Source organism: Chiroxiphia lanceolata, chromosome 26 (assembly GCF_009829145.1).
Source record: "Chiroxiphia lanceolata isolate bChiLan1 chromosome 26, bChiLan1.pri, whole genome shotgun sequence".
In the NCBI taxonomy this organism is placed as follows: Eukaryota; Metazoa; Chordata; class Aves; order Passeriformes; family Pipridae; genus Chiroxiphia; species Chiroxiphia lanceolata.
In genome coordinates, this window is record NC_045662.1 from 1008085 (window position 1) to 1024134 (window position 16050).

Below are 16050 nucleotides of genomic sequence, written 5' to 3' on the forward strand. Positions count from 1 at the left end.
GGATGTCACACCCAGCAGGTCACCCTGGTTTTCCAACAGAAACTTCTCCAAGTGTGACACAGCCACCTCACACACACACACACACACACACACACACACACAGACATCCGTGGGGCTCCTCAGCTTTGCAGGGCCCAGAAAGCTCCAGAACGGGCTGGACCAGAGACCTCTCAGCCAATTCCTTGGAGACCACGGGGGGTCACTCTGTCCAGGATGGGGGTAAATTCAATCCATCCACTTGTAGGCACCCCCTGAGCACCCCCTGGCCAGCAGCACCTGGGAACAGCTCTGCTCCTCACATGCCTCAACTCAACCAGCAGCAGACACAGACAGCAGTCAGGGCATCACAAGGAGTTGTGCTTTTTATTGAATCCATTGAATGTGCAATTAAACCAGATATTTATTCATCAATATAGTTCTGGACAAAGACATGGTAAGGTTTACAGCGTTTACTCTGAAATATAAGTTACTGTGTGCTGCTGTCACCCAGACTGGCAGAGGGGAGGGAGGAACAAATAAATCCACAAGGTCATACACAAAATGAGAGGGAACAGCCAGCACTGGGACTCACAAGGGCATCACAACACATCAGCACTGCCAGAGAACAGAGGGAGGTGGCTGGAACACCCCCACTGCTGTGAGCACACACTGAGGACAACAGTACCTGCACCTTGGGCCTGGAAGGACGTGGAGCATCTCCTTCCCTGGACACCTCTCTGGTACCACTGCAAGCTCTTGCAGGGGCTCGGGGCAAGTTTAGGAAGCTACACTGACTCATATCTGATAAATGGCTTTGATTTCATGCCCCACCACACTGAGGTATGTGCCATGAACATTACTGAAGGAGCAGAGCCCCAGAACCAGGGGAGCCTCACGCAGCCACTGGCAGCACCTCGCTGAGGCCACGTGGCTGTTGGGAAGGACCATGGAGCAAAGTTTGATACATTCCTTTATTTCAGTGCAAAAACATGGCAATGCACATCTCGTGCACCTGCAGAGCTTGGCTTCCTCTCTGTGTCCAAGGAGGAATTTCAACCTTTGGTAGCATGGCATGGAAATGGGATGTGAGGCTGGAGGACACCAAAGCTGCCACCTACATGAGCTCAGGAAGAGCTGGAGGCTGGAACCGGCATCTCTAAAACTGTTGTTGAATTAACAACAAGCTTTTGATGCCTTAAATACTGGATTTGGAAATTTCCTCTACTCTGATCAACATCTCCCTGCCCTCTTCCCGTCCCCAGTGCCGCTGGCAGTGTCTCATGGGGCCCCAAAATACCTGGATATAAATAAAGCAGGTGCAGCATCCAGGCAGTCCTGGAGCTGGACTGCTGTGGGCACTGCCTGTGGGGTGTGGGTCTGGCTCAGAGTTCAGTGAGGGATGGGATGACACCACAAGAAAGCCTCCACCTGACCAGGATATGACAGAGCAGTGCTGCAGTGTCCCTTCACCAGACTGGCAGGTTTATTAGGAGTCAGGATCTCTTTGCCACTGCAGGAATGCTGGACACAAGTGAGCATTGGCTTCAAACTCCCAGGACATTCCCCCATGCTCAAATCAAAGGATGCAGCCTGGCTGCACAGAGACAGAAGCACAGTGTTCTAGGAGACACTTCCACATGACATCAGAATATTAAAGACAAAGAATAAAGATACTGTATTGCACTAAACATGCAGATTCCACATGGGGCTCTGGGAAATGGGGAGCATTTCACTTTGTCCAGTGTGTTGAGCACAGAAGAGTAAAGATCCCAGTGTATTTTCTCCAGGTTGGTCGCTTTTCCAGCTGTTGATCTTGCACTTGGTCCACCTTCAGTCTAGGGTAGGAACTCTTGCAAAAGAAGCCAAATCCATCAGGAAAGCATCATGCACATGTATAAAGCATCAAGCACACACTGGAACCCACTCACATGTAGCCAGGATAGATAGTGGTGTGAGCTGCCCCAGCACAGGCACTGCCCTACATGTATTAGAAAGTCATTCTCTAGGAGATGCCACTGTCCCACTGGGCTCAACTACTCCCTGTGGCACCTACAGGGAAAGAGTAGGACATCCTTCTCTCAGACAGGAGACACAAGAAATCAAAGTTCCAGATTTCAGACAAACAGCTGGATTTTAACTCAAGGAGAACCTCTTCTGATTTACTTCAGTTAATTGTGGCCCAGTATCTCATGGAAACTTTAAATCAAGAGTGAATTAAGACAGGCAGAGAATTCAGACATGCAAGTTCTCAGCTCCTTCACACCTCCCCCCTCCCAAAGTGCTGTAAGAACGGATCTGACACAGCTCTGAAAAGACAGAGGGGCCAACGATGAGAGCAGATACCCCAGCACTGCAGGTTCCCCTCAGAGATGCTCATTTCTGAGCAGAAAAGGGAATTTTAAACAATGCTTTAAACTAAAAGTACTTACGTTCCTTCTTCTCTCAGCAGAGCCAAGAACTTTTTCACTCGATACTCAGGATCCATCTAAACACCAAACAAACAGGTCCCATCAGTGCTGGGGCACGGGATTGTTGGTCCTCTCATGGAAGGACTCTAGGGAAGTCTTCTCTAGATTTGCACCAAAATATACACTGAGTGAGGACTATAAACATTTGGACACCAGAGGCTGTCGGTTCTCAGAATCTTGGTGTTGTATCGTAACAGTTCCTGTGTCCCAGAAACTCCAACCTGTGTCCCATCTGCAATCTGCACTGACATCCTGGATCTTTAACACACGGGGACAATACAGGAGATTCATTCTGGAAACATCCAGTACATGGGTCTGGGAAGCTGACTGGTTGTGAGATCCCCAGCTCTGTCACCCACTTGGCAATAAACAGGCAAGTCTCTACTGAAAAATAAAACTGGGACTTCTCCCTGGAGGAGGGAAGCCAAGTGTCACCTGTGCCCTGACCTCCCACCAGCAAGGCCAAGCACAGGCTCCACAACTCCCCCACCAGGTTTGCCATCCCCAAAGGAAAATTTCTTCTGATTCCAGGTGTGAAGAAGCCATCCATTTAAACCCCTGACTGCTGCAATGGAGGGGAGAAAACAAATGCTAACCCAGCTCAGGAGAAAATAAATCCTAACCCAACATCAGCTTCCCCAGCAATGCAGGCAGGGGACAGAGCCAGGGAGAATTTCTGCTTTGTGCTAAGAAAAGCCTGAAAGTGTAAAACTTCCCAGTGCTGTGAGGTGTGTCAGCAAGGCCAGGACCTCACTGCCAACTGCTGAGCTACTTTTAGATCAGAAAAATAAATTCACTGAAACAAGAAGATTTAAAGGAACTTGCTGAGGCTCTCTGAGTTATTCAGGTGGGTTTAACATGCAAAGGAAGGCTGGTGATGGTGAGGTCCTGGCAGAGATGAAAGGCCACCCCCCACCCGACACAGTGCTTGGAATGTGGAATTCCCAGGGACTGAGGGGACTGTGGCACCACATAGCTGGTGACCACAGGGGGTGTCTGCAGTGTCCCTCCGGCCTAAATCTTCTCCACAATCTCTCCCAGTTGACACCAGGCTACAAGGGAAAGCTCATCTGTCACTACACCAGTTCTCCCATTTCTAGGTGTGGATGTGGCACCTGGGGACATGGCTCAGTGGTGGCCTTGGCAGTGCTGGGGGAACAGTTGGACTCGAGGATCTCAGAGGGCTTTTCCAACCTCAAGGATTCTGTGATTCCATCAGAAAGGCTGGAGGCACCCTGAACACTGGTTACCTGGATGTCCCCTTTCTCTGGGGGCATTCACAGGTTCAATCCACCCCACAAGACTCAGCATGTTCTGTTAAAAACCCAACATGATCCAACACAGCTCTGTATAAACAAATATCTTCTTTTCACCCTTAGAAAACCTGTACTAAAGCCACCAGCTGAAATTCAAACTTGCCAAGGCCAGAGTTCTGCTTCCCACATTGAAGATGCTGAAGTGGCCATGGCAAGAAAGACACTGTGTCCATAACCTGCACCGACTCCTGGGGAGGAACAGCACTTTCCTGCAGACACAGCACCTTGTCCAAAAGACTAAAGCAGGCAGCTGAAAGGTCACAAAGACCCCAACTGGACCAAATTGCTTATTAACAATGCAGGCACAAACCCCAGAGGCTGATCTGCCTGGGAAGGAGTCAGCGGAGTGCAGAGGAAGCAGATTCCAGACTCTTGGACAGACCCTCTGGTGCCCTGTGAAAGGGGAAATGCTGCTGCCAAAGTGGGTGGGACATTTTCTGGACCACCAGAGGGACTGACCCTGTGACAGAGCTCACACAGGTGAAAGGACAGGAATGCTCCTTCCTGGGCAATGCAGCACCCCCAGGACATGCCCAGAAGCCCTCAGGAAACAAAGGAACTGAAGGGACTTTGTTAACCTTCAGTCCAGGGAAGGAGATCCTGCACTAAGCTGTGACATTCCTGCTGGGAGTGCAGTGCTCCTGAAAACCTGCCATAAACCCCAAACTTTAAGCATGTCCAGGTAGAGCATTTGCTTTAAAGTAAATTAGGCAACATCACAGGATGGTCTTTCAAAACAAGTTCCCATCCCAGTTAAGATACATAAAAGACAAACAGCTTAGATTACGTTTTATTTATGCTGATTAAGTTTTGTTTATGCTAAACAGAAGTTACCGAATCAGGAAACCCTGGAGGTGCCAAAAGGGGCTTTCTGGAACACTGCTTGGCTCATCCAGGTTCCTGCTCCAAGAAGGAGAGAGCCCTTGGGTTTGGGAGTGCTGCCAGCAAGGTCCAAGAGCAACGCCAGGCAGGGAAGGGACACAGGAGGAACCAGATCTGGAAAGAGCAGGTGTCCATCAGCACCCAGGGCAGGGGGAAGGCACCCAGAGCCTGTGAGGGGCCCTGTGCTGCAGCCAGGGCCACTCCAAACTAAACTCCTCTGTATTCACACGGGAAATCCTGTGTGTACCCATGGATCAAAGGCCTCCATTCGAAAAAGAACATCATCAGGACACTCGGTGTACACAGGATGGCCAAACATGGGACACTAAACACGAGCAGCTGGACATTAAAGAAGGGCAGGAACAGCAGTAAACAGAGTCTGAGGGGAATGAAGCTGCCAGAAAGTGTGGGGTTACACAGCTCATAAACGTCCCACCCAAGGCACCAGAGCAGAGCAGGCACGCCAAGAAAGGATTTTGATACTGAGGGTCTGGTTCAGTGTGATTTTAGTCTGAAACAGTCTGGAAGTCATTGACCAGCTTAGGAATCCCTACAGAGAGCACAGGGTGGGTTCACTGCTCTAACAGAACAAAACCCACTGTCAAATTCAGATAAAGACATCATATGCACATTTTTAAAAAAGAATTCATTCACCATGGCATCTAATCAGCTGAATTCTGAGAAATTTCATCCATCAGTTGGAATTTTTAAGAGATTTCAGATTCAAATTTCTTTCTAAAAAGCTGTGCTCCAGCTCAGTGAAAGAAGGAGCCAGTCCTGGATTGGTGCAATTGTGCTTTCCTGTAACACCCAGGCAGATCAGAGCTCCCTGTGGGTTCCAGTGCACTCAGCCCAGTGCTGTGTGTGCAGGGAGAGCCTGCCCTGCTCTCCTGTATTTATAGCAGTTCAGCAGACGGAGTCATGGAAACACCTCAGACCTTTTGGAGCAGAACTTGTTCATATTTAGCTCCCATATGCTGTTGCCTCTGCTATTACACAACCACCTGCACTGGGTGTAACAGCACAAACCACCTTCCTGCCAACCCTCCACAGCAAAGGGGACCATCAGTGGCTCTGTGGGCAGGGGCAGCAATTCATGGGACACTTGTCAGTGCATCACAAAGGGCAGAGCCACAGCTCTGTCTGTCTTCTCCAGCCTGGCTGGTCATGGACTCACTCACAACACTGGTCTGGTTAAAAAAATCAATGCACCAGATCAGTTCAGCTGCACAGCCCAGGGCAGCACTATGGACAACACAGGTCATAGAATCAGAAAGTATCCTGAGCTGGAAGGGACCCCCAAGGACCATCCAGTCAAACCCCTGGCCCTGTACAGACACCCCAACAATCCCACCCTGTCCCTGAGAGCATTGTCCAAACCCTCTTGGAGCTCTGGCAGCCTTGGGGCCGTGCTCACTGCCCTGGGGAGCCTGGTCAGTGCCAACCACCCTCTGGGGGAAGAACCTTTTCCTAAGATCCAACCTGACCCTGCCCTGGCACAGCTCCAGTCATTCCCTGGGTCCTGTCCCTGCTCACAGACAGCAGAGTTCAGAGCTGCCCCTCCAGATCCCTCAGGAGGAGCTGCAGACCCCAGTGAGGTCTGACCTCAGTCTGCTCTTCTCCACCTCAATGAGCCAAGTGACCTCAGACACTCCTTGCATGGCCCCTCCAGACCTTTCACCATCCTATGTCCCTCTTTTGGACACTCTCTAATACCTTTATATCCTTCTGATACTGTGGCACCTGAAGTGCCCTCAGGACTCGAGCAGAGGCCACCCCAGCAGAGCAGAGCAGAGCAGAGCAGAGCAGGCAGAGAGTGCAGGCACGGGGCCAGGCTGGGAACAGGGCTAGGGTCAGCATTCCCACCCACCTCCCAGTTCAGAACTGCCCATGATTTACAGAACCTTCTCCTTCAGCTTTGAAAACAACCGGCACTGAAGGTCAAACCAGCACCAGAACACGTCCTGTGGCAGAAGAAGGGCTCCATTGTCAGGGCTGAGGGGATGGGGCAGAGCCCGGCAGCCCCCCAAGGCCAGCACCCCTCAAACACAGTTAATACATGTGAGCAATGACTTACTGACTTGCCTGTAGGTATGGAATTAAAAGCCAAGGAAGAAGAGGAAAAAGTAATCTAGATAAATGACTTTATTCCCTGAGGTGACATCCAGTCAGAGCAGATCCTCAGCGCTGAGCAAGTTTTAACAGAATTGGGAGCAGTGAACAGAGGGGGACATGACTTATCTGCTGGGAAACACGTGCCTCTTCCCTTCTGCTCTGCCTCTGCGAGGAAGATCTGAGGACAGTTCACTCAGCTGCACTAAACCCATTTGATGGGAGCGGGGGGGCCCTGGGCTGTCAGGGGGGGATTAGGGCTGCACCTCCCCCTGTGGCAGCTCGAGCACCGAGGGCTGGTGGCTCCAGGCGGGGGATGTGCGGGGGAGGGCTCAGAGCTGCATATTTCTACCCTCTGCAATTATTTTCTTTAAAGTGCTGAAAGTGGAAAATAAAGAGGAGAGCAGCTGAACAGTCTGACAGATTTATCTTCTTCAGGGAAAGAGCACATACACCTGCACAGGCACCTTCTTCTCAAAAAAACCCCAGGTGATTGCTATCTGCTGGGTGGAGAGCAGAAATTCCACGAAAGGTGACTTAATCCAACCCCTCCTGCAGCAGATGCTCTGCTCTGAAGTGCAGCTCTGAACAGCCCATGGGCACAGGGGGGATTTAAAGATCTCTGAGGACCAAGACCTGGTGATTCCTTTGTTCTGAAAATGTCTCCTCACTGCAGTTCTTTTCCCAATTAAACCAGTGCAAAGGCTCCCACCACAACTGAAGAGGAGTCTGCAGAGAAGGGGGAACCTCCAGGACCCCTCTAAGACCCCAGTCCTTCCTGCCCCAAAACATTCCTACCTGTAATGACATTTCTATCAGCATCAGCAGCTTCTTGATCCCGATCCAGACAGGCTTCCCTTTGACATTCTGTGCAATGGTGCTGCGCTCCTTGTCTTTGAAGTTACCCAAGAGCTGGGGGGAAAGAATTCAGGAAAAAGTCAGCAACAGAAGACTAACAATAGGAAAAATGGTACCTACCTCAGAAGAAAGGGAATGGGAGGCTCAGAAGGAAAATTTGCTGCAATATACCTAGACAAGGCGAAACACTGAGATTCTTTTATTCCATAAGGGTTCTTTCCATAATATCCCTTACCCAACAGTTGGTGCTGTGCTTTTACACTGCATTCCAGGTTTTCTCCAGATCAAAGACTACAAGGACACAGTGGTTCAAGCCACAGGAAGTTTCCAAACCTGCTGCAGGAGCATCTGTGCCTCTCAGGCTTCGGTGACACCTTCAGTGGGACAAGTTTGCCAGTTGGCAGGAAAGATTTGCCTGTTCAGTCTATTTGAACAATCTTCAGCACTCACCAAATTCCCACTTTGGCATAGAATAAGGAGCCATTAAAGGCAGGAATTTCTAAGGAACAGATAATCTCCTCAGCACCAAACACCCTCAGTGGATGCTGTTCCAGCTCCTGGGAGCTCGGCACCCTCCGGGCACACTGAGCTTAACTGTCCCAATTACATTCACTACCCATTTCCCTGCCCTCGGAATCTTTCAATCCACACCACAAACCTTTCCCCCAGACCTACGGTTCTCTAACTGTGCCTTAATTTAATGCATGAAAAAGTCATTTGGAGAAGCCTTAGAACTGCTGTTATGACACAGTGTCGAGTAGCACAATGTTACCAAGCCAAGAGCCAAAATCCCTCATTTCCAGCAAATGTTGCGTTTGTTTGTTACCCCTGAACTATTCCTCACCTCCAAGGCCTCCATGAGCTGCTCCCCCGTTGCAATGTTGGGCACATGGATGGTGGTGCTGAAGGCATTCAGCATCTCCATCTCCTGCAGGACGTCCTTGCGGCTCGTGGTGCCGATGATCAGCAGCTTCCGGCCCTGCCCAGGGAACAAGTGTCAGGAAAGGAACAACAAGAGAGCAACCAGCAAGGGGAAGCTTCAGCAAGCTACAGCTGATAAACTGGCTGTTAAAAAAACCACTTCAAATAAAATTAACAGGATTAAATCTGTCAGTAATTGAAGGAGCCAATACCAACCACACAAGGGCAGGATCAGATCTCGGAGTAATGGCACCAACAGGGTCCCAAAATTAGGGTGCACAGAAGCCCCATCACACTCACAGCTTTGCCACCTCACTGCTCCTTCTGAATCCAGCATTATAAATAGCTGGATCCTCATTAAATTTAAAAGCCTGAGCAAACTCCTACTCCCAAAAGCTGAATTACAAATGACTTCTCGGGGGGAACAGCCTGTCTTTAGGAACCTGTGGGTACAGGGAATTCTCTGTCCCTGCACAGACAGTTCCAATGGATTTCCAGCTCAGGCTTTGGAGCAGAGGCTGCTGTGAGTCCCTGAGTTCCCACTGTAGTGGGATGTACAGGACAGTCCCACCCTGGCAGCCCCCAGGTCCCAATCCACTCTTCACACAGCAACCCTAAGGCAGCCTGAGCAATACCAGGGTTTATAAATAATGAGCAGTGAGTGGAAAACATCAACTGCCAGTACAAATCCACTGCTGTTCCCTGCTCCTGCAGAGGCCTTTCCAGTGCAATTTTAATTTCCCCACACAGGGTTCAGACACTGATCATGCTGATGGCCAACTCCAGGACACCCCAACAATCCCACCCTGTCCCTCAGAGCTCTGGCAGCCTGAGGAGCCTGGTCAGTGCCCAACGACCCTCTAGTTTGGCACTGGAACTTTCCCTTTGTCTCTGAGCATCAGCTAAACTGCTGAACAGCAAAAGAGGAGGATCCATGGCCAGCCAGGCCCCTCCCAGCCCATGGGCTCCCTGAGATGGAAAAGGGACTGATCCCATCTGATGGTCCCAGCAGCTCCTTCCATCAGCCCAACACACCTCTGGCACAGACAATGCATCTCACAGTGTCTGTTTTTCCCCAAGTGCTGCTGCATTCACTGGACAGATTTTGCTCCTGCTCCAGGTGTCGGACACTGGGAAAGGTCCAGAGCTGGGTATGAGCTCAGGTGGTCACTCCCAGTTTGTTTTTAGCCCCAGAGAGCAGAAGGAAGGAACTGCTGGAGGTGGAACCAGGGCATGTCCCAGGTCACAAGTGTCACACAGAGGGGGCACTGCTGGGGACACTGTGCTGCCCCTCCTGGGGAATCTCTGTTGCAGCTCAGGAGGCACCACAGCACCAGCTCAGCCACCTCTTCAGAGGGGGAAATCCTCAAAAAAATGGGGAAAAGCCACCAATTCCTAAACTAATGATGGAAATGCCAGCCTAGAAGTGCAGTGGGAGCATGGAATGCATTACTGGTTGACAAAACTCAGCTGCTGGCAGCACACAACACACAAAAATGGGTCTGAGGGTCCAAACCTGTCTGCAGGTCACCTTGGGAAGGCACAGTGTCCTCAGGAAGCAGCAGTACAGCCATTCCACGGGATTTATGCACCATTCCACAGCCTGCTGCTTCCACCACCTCCTGCATGGCCACAGCTTCACAACTGCTCAGCGCTTGTTTCCTTTTTGATGGTCACTGTCCAGCAAGGCCAGCAAAATATCTTATGGAATTTGAGCCAAAACTGAGCAATTCAAGAAGATGTGGCAGGCAAAGATGAAAAGCCAACACACTCAGTGGAGAGAAAATGAGTGAAGTTTGATCCTCACCCCCATGGATCTCAGGAAGCCCCACCAGGTGCCCATTTTCATAGAATCCCAGACTGGTTTGGGTTGGAAGGGACCTTAAAGACCATCCAGTTCCAACCCCTGCCATGGGCAGGGACACCTTCCACTAGAGATTTTCAGCTAAAGCCCTTCGTAGACCAGGATGAATCAGTGATGCTCTGCAACAAAGGAAGCCAAGGACACACTCCAGAGAAGGACTGAGGCCTCCATAACATGCAGCAACCCCTTCTGCAAGTGCTGCACCACCCAGACCCATCTGCTTCCCCAGATCTAGCAATTCTCATAAAAAATTGTTTATTATGTTAGAAACTCAAACTCCAGAACAGCTTGGGGAAGGGGTTGTGTTAATAACAGTTTGCCATGAACTATGAGCATTTTAGGGGGGAAAAAACTGCTCAACTGCACCAGAGCAGTGTGTGTTCCCCACACTGCATGTGTGTAGTGCCTGGCACAGCAGATCAGGCATCAATCAAAGGGACAACAACTCCAGAGTCACGGCCTGAGGGATCCTACCCCAGCAGCTTCTCCATAATGGACTCTGTGTCTGATTACAATAAAAATGAGTCTAGTTTGGGGTTTCAGGAGAGACTAAAAGGTCTCACCAGGGAAGGACATGAGCAGCACAGGAATGTCACCAGTGAGGGGAGCTTTATCTCCTGTCCCTTCAGGTGTCCATGACTGGTCTCACTCTCAGCATTTCCTCCTCAGTTGATGGAGCCCAGATGACTCCTCCCAGGAAAGCTGCCCACACCCTGCACTCACAGAGCAAACATTTCCTACCCAGCCAGCTCAGTCCTGGCAAACCAACCCCACTGAGTCAGCTGAACCCCAAAATCGGGCCAGCAGGCAGTTCCTGCACATACAAAAATGGCTCTAAATGCCTCACTGCCATTGAGGAAAACCACTGGAACAGGTCATTGTAGGAATTCCGTGAGAGCACCAGCTCAGTTCAACCTCACTCAGAACAAGATCACTCAGACAGTTTCAGAGTGGGAAAAGGATAAAACAGGGTCCTCACTGTGCCATGTGAGCCCAGGGAGCTCCTTCAGACACTGGGCAGCCCTTTCTGCTTCAAAGAGAACTTCAAATCCATCATTCCAGAGTTGGGGGTGTTCACCTGGAGAAGGGAAGGCTCTGGGGAGACCTTACAGTCCCTTCCAGGGCCTAAAGGGACTCCAAGAGAGCTGGGGAGGGACTCTGGGCAAGGGCCTAGAGGGACAAGACAAGGGGGGATGGCTTCCCACTGCCAGAGGGCAGGGATAGATGGAATATTGGGAAGGAATTCCTTCCCTGTGAGGGTGGGGAGGCCCTGGCACAGGCTGCCCAGAGAAGCTGTGGCTGCCCCTGGATCCCTGGAAGTGTCCAAGGCCAGGTTGGACGGGGCTTGGAGCAACCTGGGCTGGTGGAAGGTGACCCTGCCCATGGCAGGGGTGGCACTGGATGGGCTTTAAGGTCCTTTCCAAACCAAATCATTCTGGGATTCTGTTTAATTGCAGAAATCAGGGAGAAGCACTGGGGATGGTCAGAAATATGGGATAACTTCCCTAAATAAATCCTTGGTAAATTGATGGGGTAAAGAGAGAGGTCTATAAAAACCCTGATGGTTTAGAGGAGATGAGGGGGAGAGCTGCGGCTTCTCAACATAAAAGCCAGGGAGCACGAGATGGAATCACCAAACATCAGATAAACTGAACTAAAGGGTGTCTGCTCCCACCACACAGCTCAGCTGGACTCAGGTAAGGACAGCACTAAAATAAAAGCTTAACAGGACAAGTTCACAGAGGGCAGATCCAGCAGCAATTTTTCATTAGGATCCATTCCCAGGTCCCTGAACCACTGCTGTGGTTGAAAGCTCCTCAGAAGAGAATTCTGCAAAAGTACTTCACGTGTTTAACAGCTCCACCCAAAAGATGCTGATTTTTCCCTGCTTTCCTCAGAAGAAGCCATGCCTTCAACTCACTGCCTTTGACCTTGACCCACTGCAAAGCAGCCACTGTGACCCCTCAGCCTCAGCTCCACATCCAGCTGATGACTGAAGGGGCAGCAGTTCCTTGTGCTCTTCAAACTTTCAGGCAACTTGCTCAGCAAACAAGTGCAAACCCACAAGTCAGCAAGGTTTGCCCCAAGCCAAACCGGAAAAGCTGCTCCCATCCAGCTGCTCTGCAGTGACAACACACGGGACATCCTGGAATTTATTCTGGTTATGGGATCACAGGATGGGTCAGGCTGGAAGGGACCACAGAGGGTCCAACCTCCCTGCTCAATTAGGGCCATCCCACAGCACTTGGTTACAGGATTGTGTCCAGATGGTTCTGGAATATCTCCAGTGAGGAGACTCCACACCCTCCCTGGGCCCATTGCCTCTTGTCCCATTGCTCAGCACCCCGGTGCAGAGCCTCTTGTTCCTGAGAGATGAATCACTGAAGTGTCCCCATTTCCAGCAATATTCCCATTTCTGAAGTGAAGGTGATGTGCTGTGTGCTCAGCCCACAGAAAATCAGGATTCAAGCTGAACTTCCGAAAATCAGGCATAGCATGAGAGTAACTACCAAGGAGGGAGAAACTTGGCTTTTCAACAGCTTGTTTGGTATCAGACTCATGACAGTGCAGTTCTAGCCCAGTCCTTTCAGCAGCAGAGATCAGACACAGGCACAGCACTTAGGCCTGGATTCATCCTGTCCATTTTTAGGCAAAGTGCCCCAATTTGGAGGCCAAGATCCCTCTGTGCTGACAGAGGGATTGTAGAGAGGTGTGTGTCCTGCCCAACAGCCTTCTAGAAGTGGGATAGTCCCAGATTTCAGCCCTCTGCTCCAGGGAATGTACCTGACTAAAGGATATTGTCATGCTGAGAATTGTGGGACTCAAAGATTAACCCAGTGCATTTCCCAGCCCCAGGGGATGGATTCCTCCCCCACAGCACCAATGGTACCATCACTGCCCGACTGCCCGAGGGAAACCAAAACACGAGGCTCACACAGACTCTGCTCCAAGCAATGGAGCCTCAACATGGCAGTGGAGTCTCCAGTTATGGAATTTCAGCAAATCCAGGCAGCCCCAGGGAAGGGCAGTGAGGGAGCCCGAGCTGTGCTGGGACCAGGCACTGGTGACATGATGCCTCCGTCACCCCCCAGCTGCTCCCTGTGCACCTTCATCCCTGGGTTTGGGGCCTCAGCAACTCCTCACATGGAAGGGGAGAAAACACCATTCCCCAGGTTTATGAGTATAAAGGGAACATCACTGCTGACTGGAGTGGCTTCCAATTCACACCAAGGGATGTAGAATCAGGGATGCATCTGGGATTAGATCAAACTGGGAGATTATTCCCCCCTTTACTTTCATAAATCAACAAAAGCCTCCAGCATCCCAGCAAGGAAAGAGGCTGGGAGCAGTGAAGGGCAGCCCCAGGAGTGGGTCTCCTTTCAAGGAGAGGGGTTGGAGACTCTGGAAGCACTAGAAGGGCAGCCCCAGGAGTGGGTCTCCCTTTAAGGGAAGGAGCTGGGGACTCAGGAGCAGTGGAAGGGCATCCCCAGAAGTGAGTGGGTCTCCCTCTGAGAGCACCTCACTCAGGCAGACATTCCCTAGCCCTGCCCAGACTGTGTGTCCTGCTCCATGGGGATGCTGCTGGTGCTGCCCCTGAGATCCAATTGTTGGGAAGCAGCAGGGAAGCACATGTGAACGCTCTGTGGGGCTGGGGAGCGTCTCCAGGCCCTGTGTGACTCTCATGTAGATGAAGCAGCCCCGGCTCTGGGAGCTGCCTCTGCTCCGTTCTCAGGGAAGTGCTTTTCTCCCGCCTGGCTCCCTGCTGAGACAGCCCTTTTCAGCCTTTCCATCCCCCCAGTCCCTTCCCCTGCACAACACAGGGAAAATTCATTGAATTAAAGGCCCAAGAGAACATGGTTTATTTTCTTCTCTTCAAGCCAGTTTAGAAAAGATTTTTAATTGGTTTAAAAAAAGATGCTAAACAAAATGCAATGGTTTTCAGTCCCCTTGAACCAGCAGTAACAGATACCACTATTTAACACTGCTGAGTGGAACCACAAGCAGGAGCTGTGACTGGGAATTTAAAGCAAGCTCAGAGAGGTTTCTAGTTTATTTAAAGTCTAAAGTGTTTAGTCTCAAAAGAAAACCAGAACCTTCAAGTGTTTGCCCTTCCCACACCACGTTCCAATAATCCAGCCTCACCAGGAAGAGGGGAGCCTGGGAGGCAGCTCTCATACACCAATTCAACAGAGACACACACCTCGATGCATAATTAACAACATTTCATCCCAGAAATGCTTGTCTTCCACTCAGTGATTGCAGGGAGCTGTTTGCACATCAAGTCTATCCCTGCAAGTGCTGTGACACCCCAGTGAATTCCTGATCTGGGTCACAGGGATGGAGCAGCTGCAGCCGCCCGCGCTCCCACCCATTCCCTGTGGGGCTCCCACTGCTTCTGTCCTGGCTCCAGGCTTTTCCAACCCACAGGAGAGCTGGAGAGGGATGCTGGACAAGGTCCTGGAGGGACAGGACAAGGGGGAATGGCTTCCCACTGCCAGAGGGCAGGGTTAGATGGGATATTGGGATGGTGAGGGTGGGAAGGCCCTGGCACAGGTTGCCCATTGAAGTTGTGGATGCCCATCCCTGGAAGTGTCCAAGGCCAGGTTGGATGAGGCTTGGAGCAACCTGGGCTAGTGGAAGGTGTCCCTGTCCATGGCAGGGGGTTGGAATGGGTGGGTTTTAAGGTCCCTTCCAACCCAAACCATTCCAGGAATCTTTGAAATCCAGAAACACTGAAGCAATGGGGAACAGGAATTGTCTCCCCAGCACCTGCCATGGTGCACCTCTCAGCACAGGGACATGCCTGGCATGTGCCAAGACACTCCATTTTCATAAGGAATGATCCTAAACCATGATCCCAGTCCCACAGAAATGTGTGGTGGTTTGACCTCATGGACCAGCACTGATGCTGCCCATGCATTTAAAGTTTTTACCTGCCTCTCAAATTACAGCAAACCCCTAAAACAGCCATTCCTTCCAAACAAACTGCTCCCCAAGGGAACTCACCATCTCAGAGGGGACTTGGGATGTTGAATAACCCTCAGGATTATCCCCCTCGTGAGTTCCTCACTTGAGCTCAAATCCCCCAAGGCTCTCCATGTCCAAATTCAACCTCTTCCACAGTAAACAGTCACAGCAGAAAAGGCCTTTTCCTGTACAGCTCTACCTCTTATACACAGTTTTGTTTTTTTCAGTGCAAAAGACGCCCACATGCCATGGCTATCCCAGGGAACAGCTCACCCCAGCCCTGATTCCCACAGAGCCAACTCCGGACACTTAGAAAATAAAAACCCAAACCCCCCACATGATCAATCAAACAGTGACATTTCCTCAGCAAACTCGCTCTCTACCCTCCAACAATTTATGGCTTAAGTTACCATAATATTGGCTGTCAAGGCAGAGTCTCCCAGCCCCCAGGGCACTTCAAACCCTGCTGAGAACAAATCTCTGCAACATGCACAAACTTGGCAAGTATCTGTGAGCTCCAGCCCCGTGTCCTGCTCCTGGGAGCCCAGGTGCCAACCAAAGAGCAGCCCAGCAGCAACACACACTCAGCATGGTCAAATGGACAATTTAATATTTTAAATTCCTTCAAAAACTAAACCAAATCAAGTCCTATTTTCCCTACTGATTTATGGGAACAATCACG

The 16050-nt window shown here is 50.7% G+C and overlaps 1 protein-coding gene across 2 annotated transcripts in view; it reads right to left on the reverse strand.

Moving 5' to 3' along the window:
- Window positions 1–344: 344 nt before the first annotated feature.
- Window positions 345–16050, reverse strand: part of NSF (N-ethylmaleimide sensitive factor, vesicle fusing ATPase) — a 71304-nt gene continuing 55598 nt past the window's right edge. Inside the window, exons 18-21 of one of the 2 annotated variants that reach the window (XM_032711187.1) lie at window positions 8460–8594; window positions 7556–7669; window positions 2409–2464; window positions 345–1828 (exon numbers count right to left, since the gene is read on the reverse strand). In XM_032711187.1, the coding sequence (XP_032567078.1) occupies window positions 1810–1828; window positions 2409–2464; window positions 7556–7669; window positions 8460–8594 (324 nt within the window). In that variant the 3' untranslated portion in view covers window positions 345–1809. Of the gene's footprint in view, window positions 2029–2408; window positions 2465–7555; window positions 7670–8459; window positions 8595–16050 lie in introns of both variants that reach the window. The other variant, XM_032711189.1, reaches the window with a different exon arrangement.